At 37.3% G+C, this 19509-nt stretch overlaps 2 protein-coding genes across 7 annotated transcripts; one reads left to right on the forward strand and one right to left on the reverse strand.

The window, feature by feature from the left end:
• Window positions 1–4674: 4674 nt before the first annotated feature.
• Window positions 4675–9248, reverse strand: bloc1s6 (biogenesis of lysosomal organelles complex 1 subunit 6). Of its 4 annotated transcripts, none has more exons than XM_087793782.1 (6): window positions 9123–9248; window positions 8933–8997; window positions 7377–7542; window positions 6283–6370; window positions 6108–6194; window positions 4675–5184 (listed from the first exon to the last, which is right to left on the reverse strand). In XM_087793782.1, exons 2-6 carry the CDS (start codon window positions 8979–8981, stop codon window positions 5065–5067), a joined length of 510 nt encoding a protein of 169 aa, XP_087649908.1. In that variant the 5' UTR covers window positions 8982–8997; window positions 9123–9248; the 3' UTR covers window positions 4675–5064. The 4 variants fall into 4 exon arrangements, with proteins under 4 accessions (XP_087649908.1, XP_087649906.1, XP_087649909.1 ...); XM_087793780.1 differs by lacking the exon at window positions 8933–8997 and adding an exon at window positions 8804–8906 and having other exon boundaries at window positions 9123–9243; XM_087793783.1 differs by having other exon boundaries at window positions 8933–9029; window positions 9123–9220.
• A 42-nt stretch (window positions 9249–9290) lies between these two features.
• On the forward strand, window positions 9291–19347 carry slc30a4 (solute carrier family 30 member 4). 3 transcript variants are annotated; one of them, XM_087793776.1, is made up of 8 exons: window positions 9291–9344; window positions 9550–10078; window positions 12119–12265; window positions 14039–14192; window positions 15269–15569; window positions 15681–15786; window positions 15869–16003; window positions 17598–19347. In XM_087793776.1, exons 2-8 carry the CDS (start codon window positions 9661–9663, stop codon window positions 17750–17752), a joined length of 1416 nt encoding a protein of 471 aa, XP_087649902.1. In that variant the 5' UTR covers window positions 9291–9344; window positions 9550–9660; the 3' UTR covers window positions 17753–19347. The 3 variants fall into 3 exon arrangements, with proteins under 3 accessions (XP_087649902.1, XP_087649904.1, XP_087649903.1); XM_087793778.1 differs by having other exon boundaries at window positions 9327–9344; window positions 9705–10078; XM_087793777.1 differs by lacking the exon at window positions 9291–9344 and having other exon boundaries at window positions 9505–10078.
• Window positions 19348–19509: the final 162 nt, after the last annotated feature.

Here is a 19509-nt window from a genome sequence, read left to right on the forward strand (position 1 = left end):
TATATCTTTTCAGAGTTTTTCCTCTTGTTTTCTTCACCATAAGGTGCACACTGTGAGCTCAAACAAGAATATTGTGCCAAATGTCGCAGGTGACACCTTCACTGATAGTAACTTTACTACATTTTAATTTAAAAAATGATGTGTCTAATGTCGGATGGTTTACTCAAAATCAAGGTGGATGAATGTATTAATGTACTGTTTATATTTTGATCTATACAGATGCTAGTGTTTAAGATAAGATAAGAGACCAAAGAGAGTAATACTGATGTTGATGGATAGAATTTGATGAGAAGAACAAACACAGAGATACATAAAAGAAATAAAAGGGTGAAAAGACAATATCACTATCTAAATTATACTCAAGGCAAAACCTCGACTGTTGAAATATTATGGCTTGTTCTGAAGCTTCAACAGCTGCTGTTAAATCTCCATTAAGGAGAGTTTTTCAAAATCAATTTAAAGATGAAATGAAAAGAAGGTCATAGGAGAAGGCTTCGCTGAAGTTGGATTAATTGTTACATAAAAACTATATTAGCATTAGCAAGGTTTTAACACGTATAGTGGAAGCAGAGATCAACAAGTCAAATTAAATTTCCAAAACATCACATCGGTTCAAGCTTACAAATAAGAACTTTATAGAGCTTGTAGCGTCAAGCTTGTAAAAAGAACCAGAACGCCGCCTGCGTCACTATGAAAGCTCTTTTTTTTTAAATTAAATTCCTATGACAGAAAGAGAAAAAATAAAGAAACAACAGAGTATAATAGCACAGAGGTGAGGCATCTATTGTCAAACTACATTTTTCTTGAATGGCCTCTGGCAATGACTCTCACAGCAGCAATGAAATCTCTTCGTAAATATGGTTTAAACTCTAATAAAGTCAATTTGTTTGCTTTACAGATGAACCAAAACACTTTATGAAGGTGTTGTTATATCAAAAGGATTTACAACCAATTTTTTGGGACCATTTAAAACCTGAAGTAGAACCATTTTTTTTAATCATATTTCTTTCAAGCTTTTTAGTGGAAGATTCACGTCTTCATTTGCATTGTGACGCCTGCGACAATGTCTGTTGCTTTTTTTATCACCACATATTTTTGCACCCCGACTCTGCTAAAAACATAAATAAATGTACAAAAATGAACGAGTCCAGCGCTGCAGTGGTCTAACCACCGAGGCAATGGTGCGAAAAAGAAAAAAAAAATCTGTTCTGTCCTACATTCTTGTACGATTGTTATAGCCGCGGCGACTAATTCCAGCAGTCGGGTCGGCACGCGTCTCCTGAATGGTTCTGTAGCTCTATATAAAAAAACAAAACAAGTTACGAATTTGGGCCCGGCAATAACTCCTGAGCTCGTCTGCTGGATCTGACCACAAGGGACTGTTTAGGTCCTCTTCCCCGCTCGTGATCCAGGCAGCCTCGATAAGTGCTGACCACTGCCGACCAGAAACACCCCAGAGGAGTTATAGCACCGAAATGGGGGCGCTGCCTGATGTCAACAACATGTTTATGAGTCCGAATATTTCATCCTCCTATCAAATATATAATCATAAAGTCGTAGGTGACTATGGTGGAATCATTTAAAAACGTCTCGGGGTTCTCTCAGAGGCCGTGGTTACTGAGGCCCGAGGTTCAGTTCCTCCTAGATTTTTTTTTTTTTTTTTTAAACTCGTCTCCGCTTTTAGAAACTTGGCCGACAGGGAAAAACACAGCTCCCCCTTCCCCAAAAGCCACAAGCGAGTCACAGACACGGAGCAGGATCTGATGCCGGAGCAGACGACCTCGGTAAACAGTGATTCAGACGGTGAGGAGTGGGAGGCTGCGGCGGGTCCAGGCCTCTCCCAGACTACCATAACAGGAAGCTGATGATTTGTGCGTCACATTATTATTTCCCTCCAAAAAACCTTTTTTACTGTTTGGTTGGCGCGGCGGTCGTCGTGCCCACGTCGTGCCATGTGAAGAGCTCGACCAAACGTTTCGGGAACACTTGTTGTGGTGGAGTTGAACCAACGACAGTGACGGGCGCGACTTTCCCTTCCATCAGAAGAAGTCCTTGCATAAGGTCGCCCACGCACGTCTGCATTAGCGGCGCGGAGGACATCAGTAATTAGGTTTTTATGACTCAGCGAGTAGTGAGGAGCAGCGGATTAAATCAAAACATGTATTTTTAAACCATTACTCTTATTTTTCAAAAACAGACTTAAATAGACTAGTTCATGAACTCTTAGCTGCGTTGGAACACAAAGGTGCGCACGGAAATAAAACTGAATGGAAACAAAAATGATGATGGATTAATCATAACTGTCGAGAGGTTTTTAAATAAAAACATTATTTAACTCACTAATTCATTGAATTTAACTTTTATTTTTTTCAATCCGACCTTAACATTCCAGAGAAAATTCCTCAACTTGAGTTTAATTTCATTTTAATTGATCAAGGTTTGATTATAAAACAATTTTGTTTTGTTTTGAACTAGTCATTTTCAATTGTTATGGTCAGACGAAGCTTCATGAAGCAGTGTCATTATTTTCAGAGTCCACTAGATGGCGGTCTCTGCACTATTTTCCTTTGTTTTGTACAAGTGTTCGAATTAAACATCACATAATTTTCAAACTAATGGCGCCACCTACTGACCTCTAAACAACATGACACTGTTTCATGAAGCCTCAACAGCACATCACTATTTTACAGTAGTATTTGAATCGCAAGTGTTGCCTGCAACTTTTAGTTTCGACCAGCAGGGCTGGCTGTTACTGTGTTATGTAAGTTATCGCATAAAAAACAAGTATTGTAAGAGTCACCAGACCAATTAATTTCCACTTCAGGGTGTATCTGACCATTGTTTCACCCAAACAACTTAAACATTTAAGCTCAAGATTGCAGAACAAAACAACATTTTTCAACTTGACATTACAGTTAAAGATTTAATAAATAATTATCAACAAAAAAAAATAAAGCACTAATTATGACTGTAATTAATTTATCGTAATGAATTTAATTAATTAGTTTGAATTAATATTATGTATTATATTTACAAACAATAAAATAAGGTCAATAAACCCTTTTGTTTAATCCTTGGTGATGCATTTAAGGATTTCCTGCATTTTAAATTGAGAAATAATAGGTTTCTAGAGCTACCATTATAAATATTTTAGCCAAAATATGAAAGCTAATGGTAGTATAGCTCACAGAGAGGAGAGAGAGAAGTTATTTTGTTTGTATTCTTTTCAATGTAAAAACAGGTTTTAACTGATGAAAGCCTGATGATGCTAGACTTGTCAGGCAACTATGTGACCGGAGAGGATTTATTTCTTGTTGATTTAATCATAATTTAATTAATCAAGTTGACTTATTGACCATAAAAACTCAGGGATGTGGTGTTTGTCGATTTAGTTTTCACTCTCAGACAAACAAAAGCTGTAACCAAGTGTTTGATTCAGATGTTGCATCTCTGCTGTTCCATGTGTATTCCAAAGCCAGCCTTCATTGTAAAAAAATATTCTTTCCAAAAAGAGTTTATGTCCTCACTGACCTTTTCTACAACGTACTGTATATAGTTTTTCCTCATTGTTTATTTTTATTTTCTTGACCCAGTTTCACAAAAAGAAAGACAAACAAAGTGACTTTGTTGTGAAATACCCACTCATTGGCGAAGGGCGATTTATTTAGACTCACACAAAAATGTTTAAGAAAACACCAACTGTTGGCAGAAAAAAGAAGTTTAAATGAAGGTTGTGGTGGTTATCGCGTCCATCAATGGAGAACCGAGTCAACCCCTCACCCCAGAACACTTGTACGAGTGGGTGTAGAGCCAAATGTTTGTTTTGACCAGAGTTTTACTTCTCCAGTTGTGAGAATAAATTCAGATCTTGATGTGAATAAAAGGAGGTCCGACAGACGACTGGGTTGCTGCGGAGGAATGTAACCTAGTGTCCTGTCAACACACTCCTGTTTTTTATTGAGGCTGTGTGACAATGGTGGTTAACATGAGCAGTGGCCAGAGCTGTTGAAAACATCTGCCATGTGCCTGACAACTGAGTCAGCATTAATCATTGTGTTCCATTATTGCCTCGAGTTTGAACACATTCTGACAGCAACAAATGCAGAGTGACCGAGGTTTTAGGTCAAAGTTTAATGTCTTGATGTGGTCACATCCTAACCTCTGCATTATAAGGTTTTTTTTTTATTTATTATTACAAATAGAGATATGAAAAATATAACACTAAAATCAATTGTAGAGCCTAGAATGTAAAACAAGCAATAGTCATAACTGATTGAAGTCTGGTTAAATTCCTGTACTTAATTGCCTTTAAAAAGTAGAAAAACAAATATAAAATCGAGTCAATATGACAAATCCGAGCCTGTGCTGCCACCTCGTGGAAAAACGTGAAGTTACTACAAACATGTATCGTACTTAAAAAAAAGACACACAAATATTTTAAACTAAACGATACAAGCCCATTATTAATTCAACTGAAATTTTATTAGAGAAGAAAGTAATAATATGTTTTTTATATTCAAGTAAATATAACTAAAATGTATATGAAAAGCTACTTGAACTGCCGTTAAGTTAAAAAGGAAATTACTCATCGCAATTTCATAGGAAATATTTGCAATATGATTTGATTCAGGAAGATAAAGACGTTTATAAAATAATTTATAAATTTATAAAATACTGAGTTCATGAGTCCATTTTATTTTGTGACATCAATCGACAGTAAAGGTTACAACATACTTAAAAACTGTAAAAGGTTTCTTCTGATCCGAGTGGTTTTAGTGAATCTATTGTGGAACCAAATATTCACATTAAACACATTTGCATGACTCGGTTCTTGTCTTTGGCCACCCGTGATTCAAGTAAACTCTGTCTCAATCAACAATTTACAGATGATTCGAAATACATTTTGTCACAAACATGTCTTAGTGTGATTTGAACAAATAGGGAAATACTAGTGAGCGCCTTCATAGTCGTTCATGTTTCTGTTTACACAAGAGTCTCACAATCGGTTAAAGATTGTGTTCCTTTGTAAAAGGGTCTGATGTGACAACAGCTTCATTTCGTCGTCTATGATCTTTTGGCAGGTTTGGCGATGAGCTGTCGTTCTCTCTCCAGCTCCTTCTCTCGCTGCTGCTCCTTCTCCAGCGCCTCCTTCTGCTTCTGCTGCTGCAGCTTCAGAGCTCTTTTCTGAAACACAATCCAAAGTTATATAACATTATATTATTTTTTTTGTAAGACCCAATTCAACCATAATTCACTACATTATCAAAGAGAAAGAAAGTCATTTTATTTCTCTGATTATGTGTTATTTTCCATACAAATGAATAAGAAATGTAATCATCCGCCATTACATGTTCACAACAGGTGGTTCAGGAAAAGCAACAATGGTGGAAATTACTTACTTATTACTTATAAAAGAGCAGGTCGCTGACGGGTTTAAAGCTAAACAGACCAAAAACCTTTTTAATCCTTACACAAGTCTATTGCAAACTTCAGCATCAACACATTTTTTTAAATTAATTTTTAACATAAAATATCAGACAGAATGAAACAGTTACTAACACCAAGATAATACAATAAACAAGTAAAAGGCACTAAGACTGCGACAGAGTCTCATGCCGTGTTAAAAGACAGGGAGTAAAAGTGGGTTTTAAGACAGATTTTAAAGTGATAACTTCGGGCAACGTTGAAAATGGGTGGCTGTGGTTACAACATTCGTTTTTTAATTGTTAAATCAACAATGTTTTAGGTTTTAAGATCGCTACAGATTAGACAAGTAGAGAATGTTGCTAAGCTAACATCACTAGTGGCCCAGTAGTCAAGACCGTTACTCAAATACCACTTGTACTTGATCAAATTATTTTATTGATTACGATTGAATGCCTTGTTTAAAAGGAAAAAAAAACATCTTAAATGAGCTCCTTGGCGGAGGTATGCCCCGTCTTAGTGTCAGTTTCTAGTTCAGTAATTTATGCTTCACTTGCACGTCGTCAGGATTACTGCAGTTTCTTTTTGAGTCTCTAATATGTTCAACAAACGTGTAACCTGAGAGAAAGTTGCAAAGGAACACATTTCAACAGTAACAGATGTTCACCAGCGCACAGTTATACCTTGAGTTTTGTTGTTCTTTCGTGAATGACGATCATCTCCTTCCTGATGTTGACGAGCTTGTTGTGGTAAACTTTTGCTTCTGTAAACTAAAACAAAGGAACCACCAGAGAAGTGAGTATATCTCAGTGGTTGCTTTGCTGAACTTGGAAAGTCATAAATGCTGTTGGAAGTTACCAGAGAATTCAGGTCCAGTAAACTGTTGCACTCTTTGAATTTGGTCACTTCTTGATCCAGAGTGTCCAACAGAATCACTTGGTTTTGTCTGAAACAATTAAAAAAAACAATCGTCAACTGTTTTAAGTCAGGCGTTTTAAGTATAATTAAAGGAATCAGGGGATTGTAAAGCAAGATAAAGAGTCTGCATTTTGACTTCATCTTCCTTTAATAAACCATTCAAAGCAAATGAACATAAATGAAATTCTCAATAACCTTCAGAAACTGTCCTTTAACCTGTTAACCATCTTCCATTCTGACCTCATAACCATCTTACCCCAACTACTGCTAACCTTGCCTCCTAATAAAGGCCAGTCAAAGTAAAGTAAGTTATTGAATGATTAGTTGTAAGTAAAAAAAAGCAGAAAGCAGTAGGAAGAAGTAAAACACTTTAATTTCCTTCTTCTTTTCCTTCTTCTCTTTCTTTGTTTTAACTTTTATTCAGTTTAAAACTAAATATTGCCCAATACTTCTACACAGAGATCCATAGAAATACATAATTTATAGCTCAACACGGATATCAATACATAACGTATATACACAACGTCAATATTTATATCAACATATAATGGTAAAAATTAAAAATACATATTATAACACAATATTATATATTATAGTATAATATGGACACATTTAGAAAGCGGGTATCCATAGAAGTACATTATATATCAACACCTATTTCACTAAATAACATATGAAAACTACAAAAATATCTATACAGACAAATAATTCTAAGAATAAAATTACACACATATCCTTGTAAAGACATTTATAATGGTACAAAATCATAACATTACATAGCAAAATGTATATGCATATGCCAAGTATATATCTATAGGAGTAGAAACTACAAACACATAATAACCATATAGCAAGTTAATTTTTTCATCCTGTACTGCCTTATAAAGCGCCTACACACATTTATGAAAACTAGTAACTGAAATGTGTTTAAATGTATGGGCAAACGAAACATGTTCCAGGTACAGAATGTTTTAATATCTGTAATGTAAGTTACTTTAAAAAAGGCTAACTTCAACCACAGGTGTGTAACTCACGTGAGCTCCTGCAGGGTCCCCTTGGACTTCTGCAGGTCTGGCAGGTAGTGCGAGAGCAAACCCTCCGTGAGCTTGAACACGGCTTCTCTATCCACACACTCGTCATCTCCGTCCATGAAGGCTCGCCCGTCTTGACACGTGAGCTCCGGTGCGGAATTCTGAAGATCTAGGATTTCAAAATAGATTAGGATTTTAGCCATCTTGGTGACACAGGCATGACTTTAGCCTAGGCCAGGGGTGGGCAATTATAATACTTCTAAGGCCACATTAAATTCTGTGAATGTTGTTAGGGGCCGTCAAGCAAAAAGAAGACAAAAAAAATCCCTAAAAAAAAGGACATTTTTCATTAGGCTGTGACTTTTATTAAGCTAAATTAGCTGCAATTTTATTCATGTATATATGAGTTTTTTTCAAAACATTTCTTCAACTAAATTATCAAAAAATGTTTTGAGGGATTAATATATACTCGAAAAATTACACACAAAAAGTAAATAAGTGTTATGTTGAAATGTAAATGGATATTAAATACAACACTTTGCCCAGGTCTGGCCTTGGCTTACACTTGATTTAAATGTAACACCTAGTAGTATTTTTTATGTTATGAGTATTACAAAGACACTCTTTTTAGAGTAAATCAAATACAGTTCTCAAACAGGTAAGTTCCCACACAAGGTAAATAACACATGATTGATAGAAAACATACTAAAATTATGTTTTTTTTAATTGAAATTAAATGTTAACCTGAATGTTACACTTGCTTTCCTAGCTAGCGGATACAAGTGCTAGCCGCCATTCTGAGGAGATATTGACCACAATCTCTCTCTAAAAAAAAGGGCATATTTTAAAGATAAAACTCTAAATTGTGTAAATATCCAATGGAATAAAAGGTATAATTTATTTAGATACATTTTAATTAGCAGTTTGTATGTTCTCCCCGTGTTGCTTGGGTTTACTCCGGGCACTCCGGTTTCCTCCCACAGTCCAAAAACATACAGAGGTTAATCTTGTCCGTAGGTATGAGTGTGTGTGTGAACGGTTGTCTGTCTTTGTGTACCCTGCAACAGACTGGCGTCCTGTCCAGGGTGTCCCCTGCCTCTCGCCCTATGATTCTGGGATAGGCTCCTCTCTCCCCGGGACCTCGACCCCGGGGACAAAGCCGTTTTCAATGAATGAAAGGACATTTTAATGAAATCAAAGTTTGCATTGTTTCCCGAATTCAGTGTATAATATCGGTTTAATTCATTCATACAAAAATAACACATGTGTCACTATAACGTTGATCATACTAACAGGGATTGGGAAATATTCTTTCAGTTCATAAGTAACTTTTAAACATGCATATCTATGATCATAATGCAAAGTAGGTCACGAGATCCGGTCAGAAACACGAGCGATAAGTTCATTTACGACTTCGTTATCAAAAATACCTCCATTGGAAAGTTGACTTTGACTGACGGGTCCTTCATCGTCACTGCCTTCCATCCTTCCCAAAAGCAGCTCTCTTGTTATCCTCGTCCCCCCTTTACAGCACTAATAAAAACAGAGAGATATTGTACCTTTTTTATCTGTACTTCCTCGTTCTTTCTCTTGTCTGGAGATCGACATCTAAAAGGTCTCGGTCCTGCATCAGAATGTCAGCGTCAGAGTTTTTAGCTTAAACGATAACACCAGCTAGCATTAGCATGTGGCTACCCCAGATTTACGGGCGTATATTAATAAATTAAATTATTAAATTAAAAAACGCACCTGTCTTTTTATGTTTATCTCCGGTAAAAAGTGTAGATCGTGGGGTTTTTTTTTAAATAAAGGAAAAGGTTTACGGACCGAGTCCCTGTCTGGTTATACACAAGTCATGTGACACGCCTCCTGGTCACGTGACTCAAAACATGCGAGTCACTTCCTCCTCCTGCGGCTCGTTATATTACTACAGCCCGTCAGCAGTCACTGGCACATCTCTGGTCCGCACAGGTAAGATACTCTCTCTCGTGCACTCTTTTTTATGAAAATGCGCGTGCGTTTTGGGTCGGAACCGCTCACCCAAAACACAAGCTAGTTTAGCCACGGCGGCGACTTTTGTAACGGTACCACTGACAGTCATGTAAAAAAAAAAAAAATGGTTGATGTTATTTTTCAAGCTTCTCTTTGTGTTTTTTTTGTCTACTCATCTCGCCAGATGTGATCCGAAACTAGTATCAATGATTTCATGAAGAGGCAGTAGAACCCCCACACAGAGACACCCCCCCCCCCCCCCTCTTTTGCATGAACTCTCCACTAAAGTTAGACCATGCCGGCCGGGAACATCATAAATAAGGTTCGATCCGCTTTTAGGAGGGATAGTAGCGACCAGGGCTTCAGCGACACGACCCGCTTCGACCTCTCCGATGAGCTGGAGGAGGAGGAGACCCCCAAGTTCAACCGGCTCAAGGTGGTGGTCTCCGGCGGGGGGGACATGAACGGCGGCGTGGCGGGTCCCGGTGGCGGCGGCGGCGGCGGCGGAGGGTCGTCGGTCAACACGCTGCTGGTGGAGGCGGACGATGACTCGCTCATAGACTCCAGTCCCGGTCCGGACGGCTCGGGTTTGAACATGGATCCGTGCGACAGTTGCAGCAGGAAGAGAGACTTGATCAAGCAGAAGAAGGTGATGAAGAGGCTGGTGGTCGCTGTGGTGCTTTATACGCTCTTCATGATCGCCGAGATTGTAGGTGAGTCAAGATGCGTCTGGGAAAAGAAATATATTCAAGTGTACTATGAGTATTCCTGTTGAATACTAACATTGAAGTGGTATTCTTGATTTTTTTACTTTTGACATCCCTTGGTCAAACAAGTATATTTTAGTGTACTATGAGGAGTATACTTGTTCTATACTAAAATTGACGTGGTATTCTTGATGTTTACTTTTGACATCCCTTGGCCAAAAATATTCATATTCAAGTGTACTATGAGTATACTTACATTTCAGTGGTATAATTGTAGTTTACTTTTGACATCTCTTTGCTAGAAAAGTAGATTCAAGTGCACTACGATGAGTATACTTGTTCTATACTAACATTGACGTGATATTCTTGATGTTTACTTTTGACATCCCTTAGCAAAAATATTCATGTTCAAGTGTACTATGAGTATATTTATTTTATACTAAAATTGAAGTGGTATGCTTGAAGTTTACTTTTGACATTATTTATCAAACCTATGTATATTCAAGTGTTATAAGAGTATACTTGTTTCATACTAAAATTTAAGAAGTATACTTAAAGTCTACTTTTGACATAGTACTGTTAACTTAAAAATAGTACACTGATGTGCAAACTGTGCAAAGGATTATGGCCGATGGGTTGAAGAAAAAAGACTTTTGGTGTTATTGTTAGATACAAACATTGCTTTGACAAATTATTACTATTATAAATCTACATGTGTTTGATCATGTAGTACTTGAGTTCAGGTTTATAGCAAATATTACATTTGCTCATTTGCATGACCTTTATTTATCTTCTTTTGATATGTGTTGCATCTATTGTGACAAAAATATGTTAGGAACGCTGGCGTATGCCAGGGAAACCTATGGTTGCTGGTTTGCTTCCCATGTGAGTTCGTTAAATACCTAGTACACTGGTGGTATAGTGAATAGTGTACTCTGTGTAAAATTGAAGTATACCTCTGTTAACTAAACCATATAGTTGTAGTAAACCTAGTACATTGGTAGACTAGAGATGACTACACTTGAAAGTGTACTTCTGTAAACTTAAAATCTTACTATTTACTCTGAAGAAGTATCAAAGTAGTATACCTTAGTAGACCTACTGTACTTGAGTATACTTGATGAAATCAAAGTATACTACATTTTGCCGAGGTCTCTCAAGGGTTATTTTAGGGAGAAAATAAGGTAATGAAACTAAACAATGGTGCCTCGTGTAGAAGGAATAAACTCCAGCACCTGCACATTTACAGTGAACATAAATGAAACATCTCACCCTCTTCTACCTCATTTATAAGAATGGAAGAGTTTGAGTCTGACCTAGAAAAGAATTCATTGTCCCTCGGCCTGGTCAGCCTAAGGAGAGGTTAAACAAACATCTTGATTCAAAGGCTTTGTAAACATCCAGTCCTTCACCACGACAAGTCGATATACGAGTCACAAGGTTTTGAACGAGTCTTTAAAATCGAATCTATTCATGGCCTCAGCACTTGTGAAAGTTTTCTACACTGACGGTCACTTTAATGAATGATCTTCATACTTGACCTCTTTTCTTCATGTTTTTTGTGTTGTCTTGATGAATACCTTTCCTTTTGAATGCTGTTTAATGATTATAAAGATTCCTTAATATCAACCAGTATAAAGACTTGTAGATTGAAACATGATGCATGTGTTTGTACCCCTTCTGTGCAATATTTTTATATTATTTGATTAGTTGTATGATTTGTGTGTGTGTGTGCGACAGTTCATGTTGTTCATCAAACACAGCAACGGGAACTATGAAACCCTTTTTTTAAATGTTCTTTTGTGCGTATTTTACGATTCACAACCAACCCAGATTAGATTAAATGTTAATAATTAAGCTTGGACTTGACGTTTTAATGCCATAATTGATCCAGGTTATGGTTTCATTTTAAGGAACATTGTTTAAAGTGAACAGGTGACATGTTTTGACACGTAAAAAATGTCTTTACAAAAGGATGTTAACGTTGACAAAGAACAGTTGTTGCGTTCCAGATTTCATCAGAAACCTTTTCCTTCTCTCTTGCAGGCGGTTATGTGTCTAGTAGTCTGGCCATCATGACAGATGCCGTGCATCTGCTCACAGATGTGATCGGGATTTTGTTTTCTCTCTTGGCCCTCTGGCTGTCCTCGAAGCCCCCGACCAACAGATACACCTTCGGTCTGGATCGCCTCGGTACGTTTGAGAAGCTTTTTGTCCTGCTTTCAAAAATTAAATAATTGCAGCTAATTTATGTATATTGTTATGAGAAACCATAGATTTATCTAGTTACTTAAAGCAGACATGTCAGTAGAATCAGGTTTTTTGGGGGAGGGGGGGGTTTCCCACAATTTCTTTTATTCTTTTCAAAAAATAATATACAACACACACATTAATATACTACAACACAAACGTATACAGGTTCAGGATAAATACATAATCGAAATGGACACAGAAAAAGAATAATACAAAACAAAAGATAAAAAAAACTAAACAAAAAACAACAACGTACAAAAATAATAAAATGAGTGTGAAATAACAATTCCACGAATAAATTGAGGTCCGAGAATATATTGTATGAAAAATGGTTATAATCCACAACTTTTTCCACAATTAACAGCAGTCAGCTGAGACAAGAATGTTGTCAAATGAAGTACATGAAGTGCGCATTAGCCAATTGTATTGTAACAATTTAAGGCGTGTGTTCGTCGTTTGTGACTGAGCTTTTGTACAGACCCGTTCAGGTTTCATTTAAACCCGAGACCACCTAAAAAGTTGATCAACTACACATCAAATTGTTAAAAGTGTCTGCCAGATGTAATTACTTCAATGTTGATGCCAAAAAAAGAAAACTTAGTATCCACAGTTCTTAGAAAGTATTGAAGCGGCTGAAATCCAACAGCCTGAATTTAATACATTTATTTTGAATGTTATGAAATATATTCTTGTCTACTGTGAGTCGACTAAAACATCGTTAAAAACTTCACTTTCTTCTGAAACTGTACAAAACGTCAAAGATTATGACGGCAAATCCAAATAATTCAGACCAACCTCATAAGTTTTTGCTACTTTTTGTCCCCAGAACGCACAATTCAATGTGTGGTTGAAGCCGATAAGTGGTGACTGTTTGAAGCACGATGTACCTTCTGCAATGTAGATATAGACAATATCATTTTAAGAATAATATTAATGTAGAAAAACATGAGGCATAATTATTCTTCAACAATTTATTCAAGTGAAAAATAAGATGGTGTTTTAAGGTACTTTGTTTCCACAATATAGAAGATCCTTAAATAACTTCCTTGACCCTTGCAAGGGCCTTGAGAAAGTTAAAATCTGAAAAAACTATTGCTACTTTTATGCATTCATTAAAGTCTAAAATGCTATTTAAATAAAAATAAATGAGAAAAAAAAACATTTTAATTCAGCATGCATAGTAGCTACAGACTAGACCCAGAGACAATACAAGGCTTTTAGCAAAATTATTTTTTCCACAACACCATTTTTTTAGTTAGTTTCCATAAATTTGGCCACTATTATACCGAAAATAACATCGAAGAGGAAAAATAATAAATAATATTTTGACTCTTTGAACTCAAGAATTGTCCAATATTTGACCTGTAAATAAAGCTTCCTGTGATGTAATATTTTGACGCAAAAAATGTTCCCCATTTGTGAGAACGCAGCACGGATGCTTGTTTTTTCCGATAATGACGATCGCTCTACGCAGGAGAAAAACAAGTTGTCTGTTTACGACGAAGAGAGCAAGCGACTCTTCATAGTTTAAAATGTAAAGGTGGTTCAAGAATGTAAGACATTTGTTTTGTCATTAGTCTCTTCAATAGCAACATCAAAAGGTGTGCCTAAAGAAAACATGGTTAACTGTTCTAAACCGAAACTAGAACCTGATCATCTACTCTGTAAACTCCTGGTCTGGGAAACATGTTCAAGTCTTGTTATGGTTTCCAGAGGTGGTCGCCGCCGTCTTCAGTGTGGCGCTCATCTACATCCTGACGGCCATCCTGCTCTTCGAGGCCGTGCAGAGGACCATCCACCAGGACTTTGAGATCGACGGCGACGTCATGCTGATCACAGCAGCTGTAGGGGTCGCGGTCAATCTAGTGTGAGTGGAATGTTACTTTTTGAAAGACCCGTCCACACTATTCCTTCTCTCTGATGTCTGGATAAAAGAGACATTGAAAACTGACTCGCCCTTGTTTGCCAACAGAATTATGTTCAGTAGAAATGTGATAAAACTAATTTAGAAAAAAAACAAACTATAATTGTATGTTAAAACTTATTGTTGCAACCTTAAATTTCTGAAAATATATATCATAGTAATTTATAATTGAATAATAGACCGATAAATAAGTAGCACGTATGTTCAAAATTCACAAAATAAATGCTAAATATGACAAGAATAACTGTACTATGTGGCACAAAGTTAGTAGTGATTTTACATTTGAGAGTCAACATCTTGAAATACGGATACAGGTGTCGGAAATGCAAAGTCTTATTAACAATTAAATGCAAAGATGGAGTATTTACATGTAGAAACTATTATTGTTGAGCAATGATATGTATTTAAATAAACATACAAACAAAATCATTATTTTAATTATAATAATTCGGGTTTAAAGCTGTCTTTTTTAAATTAGTGCCAAATAAAATAAATATTTAATACAATAAAAATGCCGGAAACGATATACTATAAATACAATTTATAATATATTAACTATAAACTACTACTATTTAAATACAATATTTAAATATTGTTATATTTAAATAAAACACTTGAAATCGATCGGAAAAAAAACGATTGTTATAAGTTCTATTTTAATTAAAGGAAAAGTTAAAATTAGAGCCACATTGATACTTTTTTAAGGAAAGTATAAGTTTTTAGTAGAGGCTCAATCTTTTTTGTTGAATAAATACAGGAAACAAGGAAATGCGTCATAGATAAAGTTTGTGGGATAGTAAGACTGTCTTGTCAAGGTCACTGTTGTTATCGAACTGATAAAGGCTCTATATTGATCATAATAATCCGGTTACGTTGTGTTACGCAGGAGTTTGAACGAGTTCACCTGAGGTTTAGTAAGTCGGTCCAAAGTGTGAACCGAACCCTGTACATCCTGTCGCCATTAATGTTTGACTGCATCAGCAGACGCACTGATACAAACCATCCTTCATTTCTTACAGTATGGGCTTTTTGTTGAACCAAGATGGCCACTTGCACTCCCACGGACCCGGGGGTGGCCACGGTCACTCTCACGGTCCCACCCACGGTTCCTCCCACGGTCACGGTCATGGCCACGGTCACGGTCACAGCAACGGTCAAGATCATGGTCACTCTCACGGTTCTGGGGCTCATTCGGGCTCGGAAGTGGTCCAGCAGAAACAGACCGGCAGCCTGGCTGTCAGAGCGGCCTTCATCCACGCTCTGGGAGACCTGGTCCAGAGCGTCGGGGTCCTCGTCGCCGCCTACATAGTCCGATTCAAGGTGACGCCATTACACTGATTTCCATAAAAAGTAAAAAAATGTAATCGGAACTTTCAAACCTAATGTGCCTATGATCAGTGAAACTAATGGAAGTAACTTCTGTGTCTGCAGCCGGAGTATAAAATGGCCGACCCCATCTGCACCTACATCTTCTCCATCCTGGTCCTTTTCACGACATTCCGCATCATCCGCGACACCTTTGTCATCGTGCTGGAGGGTCAGTGACCTTTTCTGTTTCTCTGAAGAATCTGTGCTTTGGTGAACTTGCGGTGGTTGAACATGTTTTCCGTCGAACCCAGGTGCTCCCAAACACTTGGACACTCAGATGATCAGAGACGACCTCCTGAATCTGGACGACGTTCAGTCGGTGGAGGAGCTGAACGTCTGGGCGCTGACGGGAGATAAGTCTGCGGCTCTCGTGCATCTCCAGCTCGGTGAGTCTCGGCTTCAGCCTCGGAACGATACACAGTGATTCAAACGCATGTCTTTGTTGTTGGTGAGACTTCCTGGCTGGTTTTGCTGGATCTTCCTGTTTTATTTGGTAACTTATCACCAGGAAAAGTATCTTTTTTTTTTTTCCTGATACCTGAAAACACTGATACTTGTTGCTTCATCTTGAAATACCAGGAAATATTGGTGGACAATGTTGGCTGTGATGAGCATGAACGACAAGCAAGATGCACAAAAATATTTTTGTTGTTATTATTGAAAGGTTAAAAAAAAAAAAAAAAACACTTTTTACTACCTAAATGATCCTACAAGTTAAGAGTATTGCCATACAAATTATAAGATTCATAAGGTTATAAATTGTATTTCTAATCAGTGATGAAGACAAAGTTACTGCTTTAAGAGCCACATATGTTGTGACTTAACCTAAATCATTTGTTATATTTTAAAAATAGGCGACGGGTATGATTTAATTTTGTGTAGTATGAGTTGGTTGTATGTATTTTATTTTTGATTCAGAAAGAACTATATTTGTTAAAGCACTTTACTTTTTCATTCCAATTACAGTATTTATATTTCATATCGCCGTCATCGCCGTTAGAAACTAAATCTCGTTAACGAATAACTTTAAAAATATAGATTCATAAGTGACCTGTTTAATAATTAAATTAAATATACAATAAATGGTGGACTAGCTGTTGGACACATTCCTACGTGATGAGTTTTCTCTTTCTATTATATTCGCCAGTTGTGATTTAGGGCGTTGTTAAGTTCATGCTGATAAGTGCTTCATAATGATTGATGACTAGCTAATCTTCTGCTAATACATGTGAGTCAGTAGTTTATTAACTTTAATACTGTATTTTTCCAAGATGAGTTTTGAGCCGTTCAAGCTTCTTCTGAGCTGGAGAGAAGAATGGGGGGAAAAAAAGTTAGAAGCCAGATATTTAAATTTGTGTAAATGAAGCTGATTTAAGAGGAAAGATGGAGGGGAATGGAGGTGAAGAAAAAGGTGCAGCCATGGTGGAACAAGACAACTGAGAAAGGTTGTTAGAAGGAAGCTTCATAATGGGTCCAAACTCGGCCCTCATACGCACTGTCGACTACAGATGTGACGATGAGGCCTCATGAAACATATGACGAGCTATCATGACACAGTGTCTTCATTTTAAAAGCCACTAGATGGCAATCTCTGCCTCCTAATCTTGGCCTCTGATCTACTGATTTAATGAAACCTGGTATCTTTTTCTAATTTGGAGTGCCATCTAGTGGCAATTAAAAATGAGTACAGTCTATTATGATGCCTTGTCAAGTGTTTCATGAAGCCTCATGAAACTTTCAATATGAAGAAACCGTATCATGACACGGTGACTCTCTGATTTATAATATCTCTGACCTACTTGTTCAATTGAACCCGACATCCTCCCAAATCTATAGTGCCATCTAGTGGCTGCTTAAAATGAATATGTGACGCAGTGTAGTTGGGAATTAATTTGCAACATTACACGAAACACACAAATTAAAATAAAATAAGGCTTTTTTAAAATGTTGCTTCAATTGTATATCTGTCTTCCTTTGCAGCGCCCTCTAGCGACCAAAACTGGGAGGAGGTCCAGGCCAAGGCCCGACACCTGCTCCTCCGCACCTACAAGGTGACCAGATGCACGGTGCAGGTCCAGACGCACCGGCAGAGACAAGTACGTGCGTGTGCGAACTGCCAAGTGCCAAACGCCTGAGCAGGCGTGAACTTACCTGACCTCCTGGGAGCCTTTTTTTTTCTCCGAGAGCCTCTCCAGGCTTCCACATCCACAGTTGCCGCCGCAGGAGCCTCAGTAATAATAACCCGTGAGCAGCGTCCGTGCCAAAGACTCTTGATACGACGGTTGAATCGAAAAAGTGAACTCTGCAGAGCATGAATGGAGGCGGTCAGTAAAAGAAAGTATTAGCACGTATAAAAGAACCGTTCCTTTGATTTTTACCACAGTATTTGTTCGTTTGATGAATTGTGAGACAGCATTAACAATGTCTTGATGACGCGTTAAACCCTGACAATCAAACAACTGTGACAATAACGATTTACGGCCTCGAACACTCCCGTGTATCGCGGCTCGATTGTGTGCCGAGCACAGCCCGTTCTGATATCATCGATCACGCTTCAGGTCGACGGCGCTTTTATTATAAACCGTTTGACCTTCGGAACGCGTCGTTGGAAATCGCCTTGTGAAACGGGTTATTTAGGACATCTCTTGTGTGTTTTAGCTCATGATTCAACTTCAGGTGAGAATATGTTTCCAGCTGAAAAGCTTCGCTGTGACTTGCTGTCTGCAGCAAGACGCCGGTCCCCCATCTCTAGACCACATATCCTGTTTGCACACTAATGTGTCATTGATCCCCTTTCACTGATGAAGGAAGTGGTTTTGTCTCAGCTTTCGGGAAATAACGATCAGATTTGTAGCTAAGTTTTGTTTTTTTTTAGGCACAAAATGTCACATTTTTCGTGCCGTCTTCCTGAATCAAGTGTCTCAAGTAATGCGAGAGTTTGGTTTGTTCGATTTCCTCCACCGAGTTGTTTAAACCTGCTCATGAGATAAGTGGGTCAGACACGTCCCAAGTCTGACCGGGGGTCCATTCTATGACTTAAGCTTGGAATATTAATTATTAATCAAATCGAATTGTATTAAGAATGTTGCTAAACGGATGAATACACCTCATTGATCATGATGAATTATTTACTCACATTAAGTGCTTTGTTTATTTATAAATTGCTAACTTGACTGATTCTGTTTGTAAATTGCCTTTTTTTAAATTGTGTTAACTTGCAGCACTTTATATAGACCTTATGTTTATTTGTTTTATTTCCAATGATTAGACATAAGAACACAGTGATATTCAGCCCTCCTGGTGGAAACTAACAGTCTTGAATACAGAAAAACTTAAATGACTAACTGCATCTGTTCAAATTGACAAAATACTTTATAATTTCTTATTTATAGCTTTTGATCTGACACTAATACATTTCTAAATGACAATAAAACTCAGGTTTTCAGCGTCGTCAGCGTTTAAAGGTAAAATTAAACTGGATAAATACATTCCATAATATTAAACGCTGGTTTCTAAAAAAAGAAAAGAAATGGTCAACAGCACTACGTTAACAAGATACGCTTTTGTAAATGTAGGCATCACTTCTTGCCAATAGAGGGCTCCCTTCACTCTCGCGCGACACATTATCATTAAACTCCTGAAAACTTGAGTTTCATAGTGATTTAGAATATTTTACCATTTCTGGAAAACTTGTCAATTGTGGTGTTTTAGAATAAATGTCCCTCAAGAATGTGTTTTTGTACTAATTCAACCTGACCTTTGCTTTATTTCAAGTTACCCTTTTCAAAACATCTTTAATACCATGTTTATATTATTTGACCATCATTTAAATATTAAGAAGCTAAAAGGATGATCGTAAATAATAATAGTACCACTTTAGATCATGGAAAAC

This window comes from Callionymus lyra, chromosome 6 (assembly GCF_982586985.1).
Source record: "Callionymus lyra chromosome 6, fCalLyr1.hap1.1, whole genome shotgun sequence".
NCBI classification, from domain to species: Eukaryota; Metazoa; Chordata; class Actinopteri; order Syngnathiformes; family Callionymidae; genus Callionymus; species Callionymus lyra.

Coding starts and splice junctions, on each gene's coding strand:
- bloc1s6 (XM_087793780.1), bottom strand. CDS start 8,858: ATGGAAGGCAGTGACGATGAAGGACCCGTCAGTCAAAGTCAACTTTCC. Junction 7,543..8,803: donor AAGTCAACTTTCCAATGGAG/GTATTTTTGATA, acceptor TTGAAATCCTAG/ATCTTCAGAATTCCGCACCG. Junction 6,195..6,282: donor TACTGGACCTGAATTCTCTG/GTAACTTCCAAC, acceptor CCTTTGTTTTAG/TTTACAGAAGCAAAAGTTTA.
- slc30a4 (XM_087793776.1), top strand. CDS start 9,661: ATGCCGGCCGGGAACATCATAAATAAGGTTCGATCCGCTTTTAGGAGG. Junction 10,079..12,118: donor CATGATCGCCGAGATTGTAG/GTGAGTCAAGAT, acceptor TCTCTCTTGCAG/GCGGTTATGTGTCTAGTAGT. Junction 15,570..15,680: donor CCTACATAGTCCGATTCAAG/GTGACGCCATTA, acceptor CTGTGTCTGCAG/CCGGAGTATAAAATGGCCGA.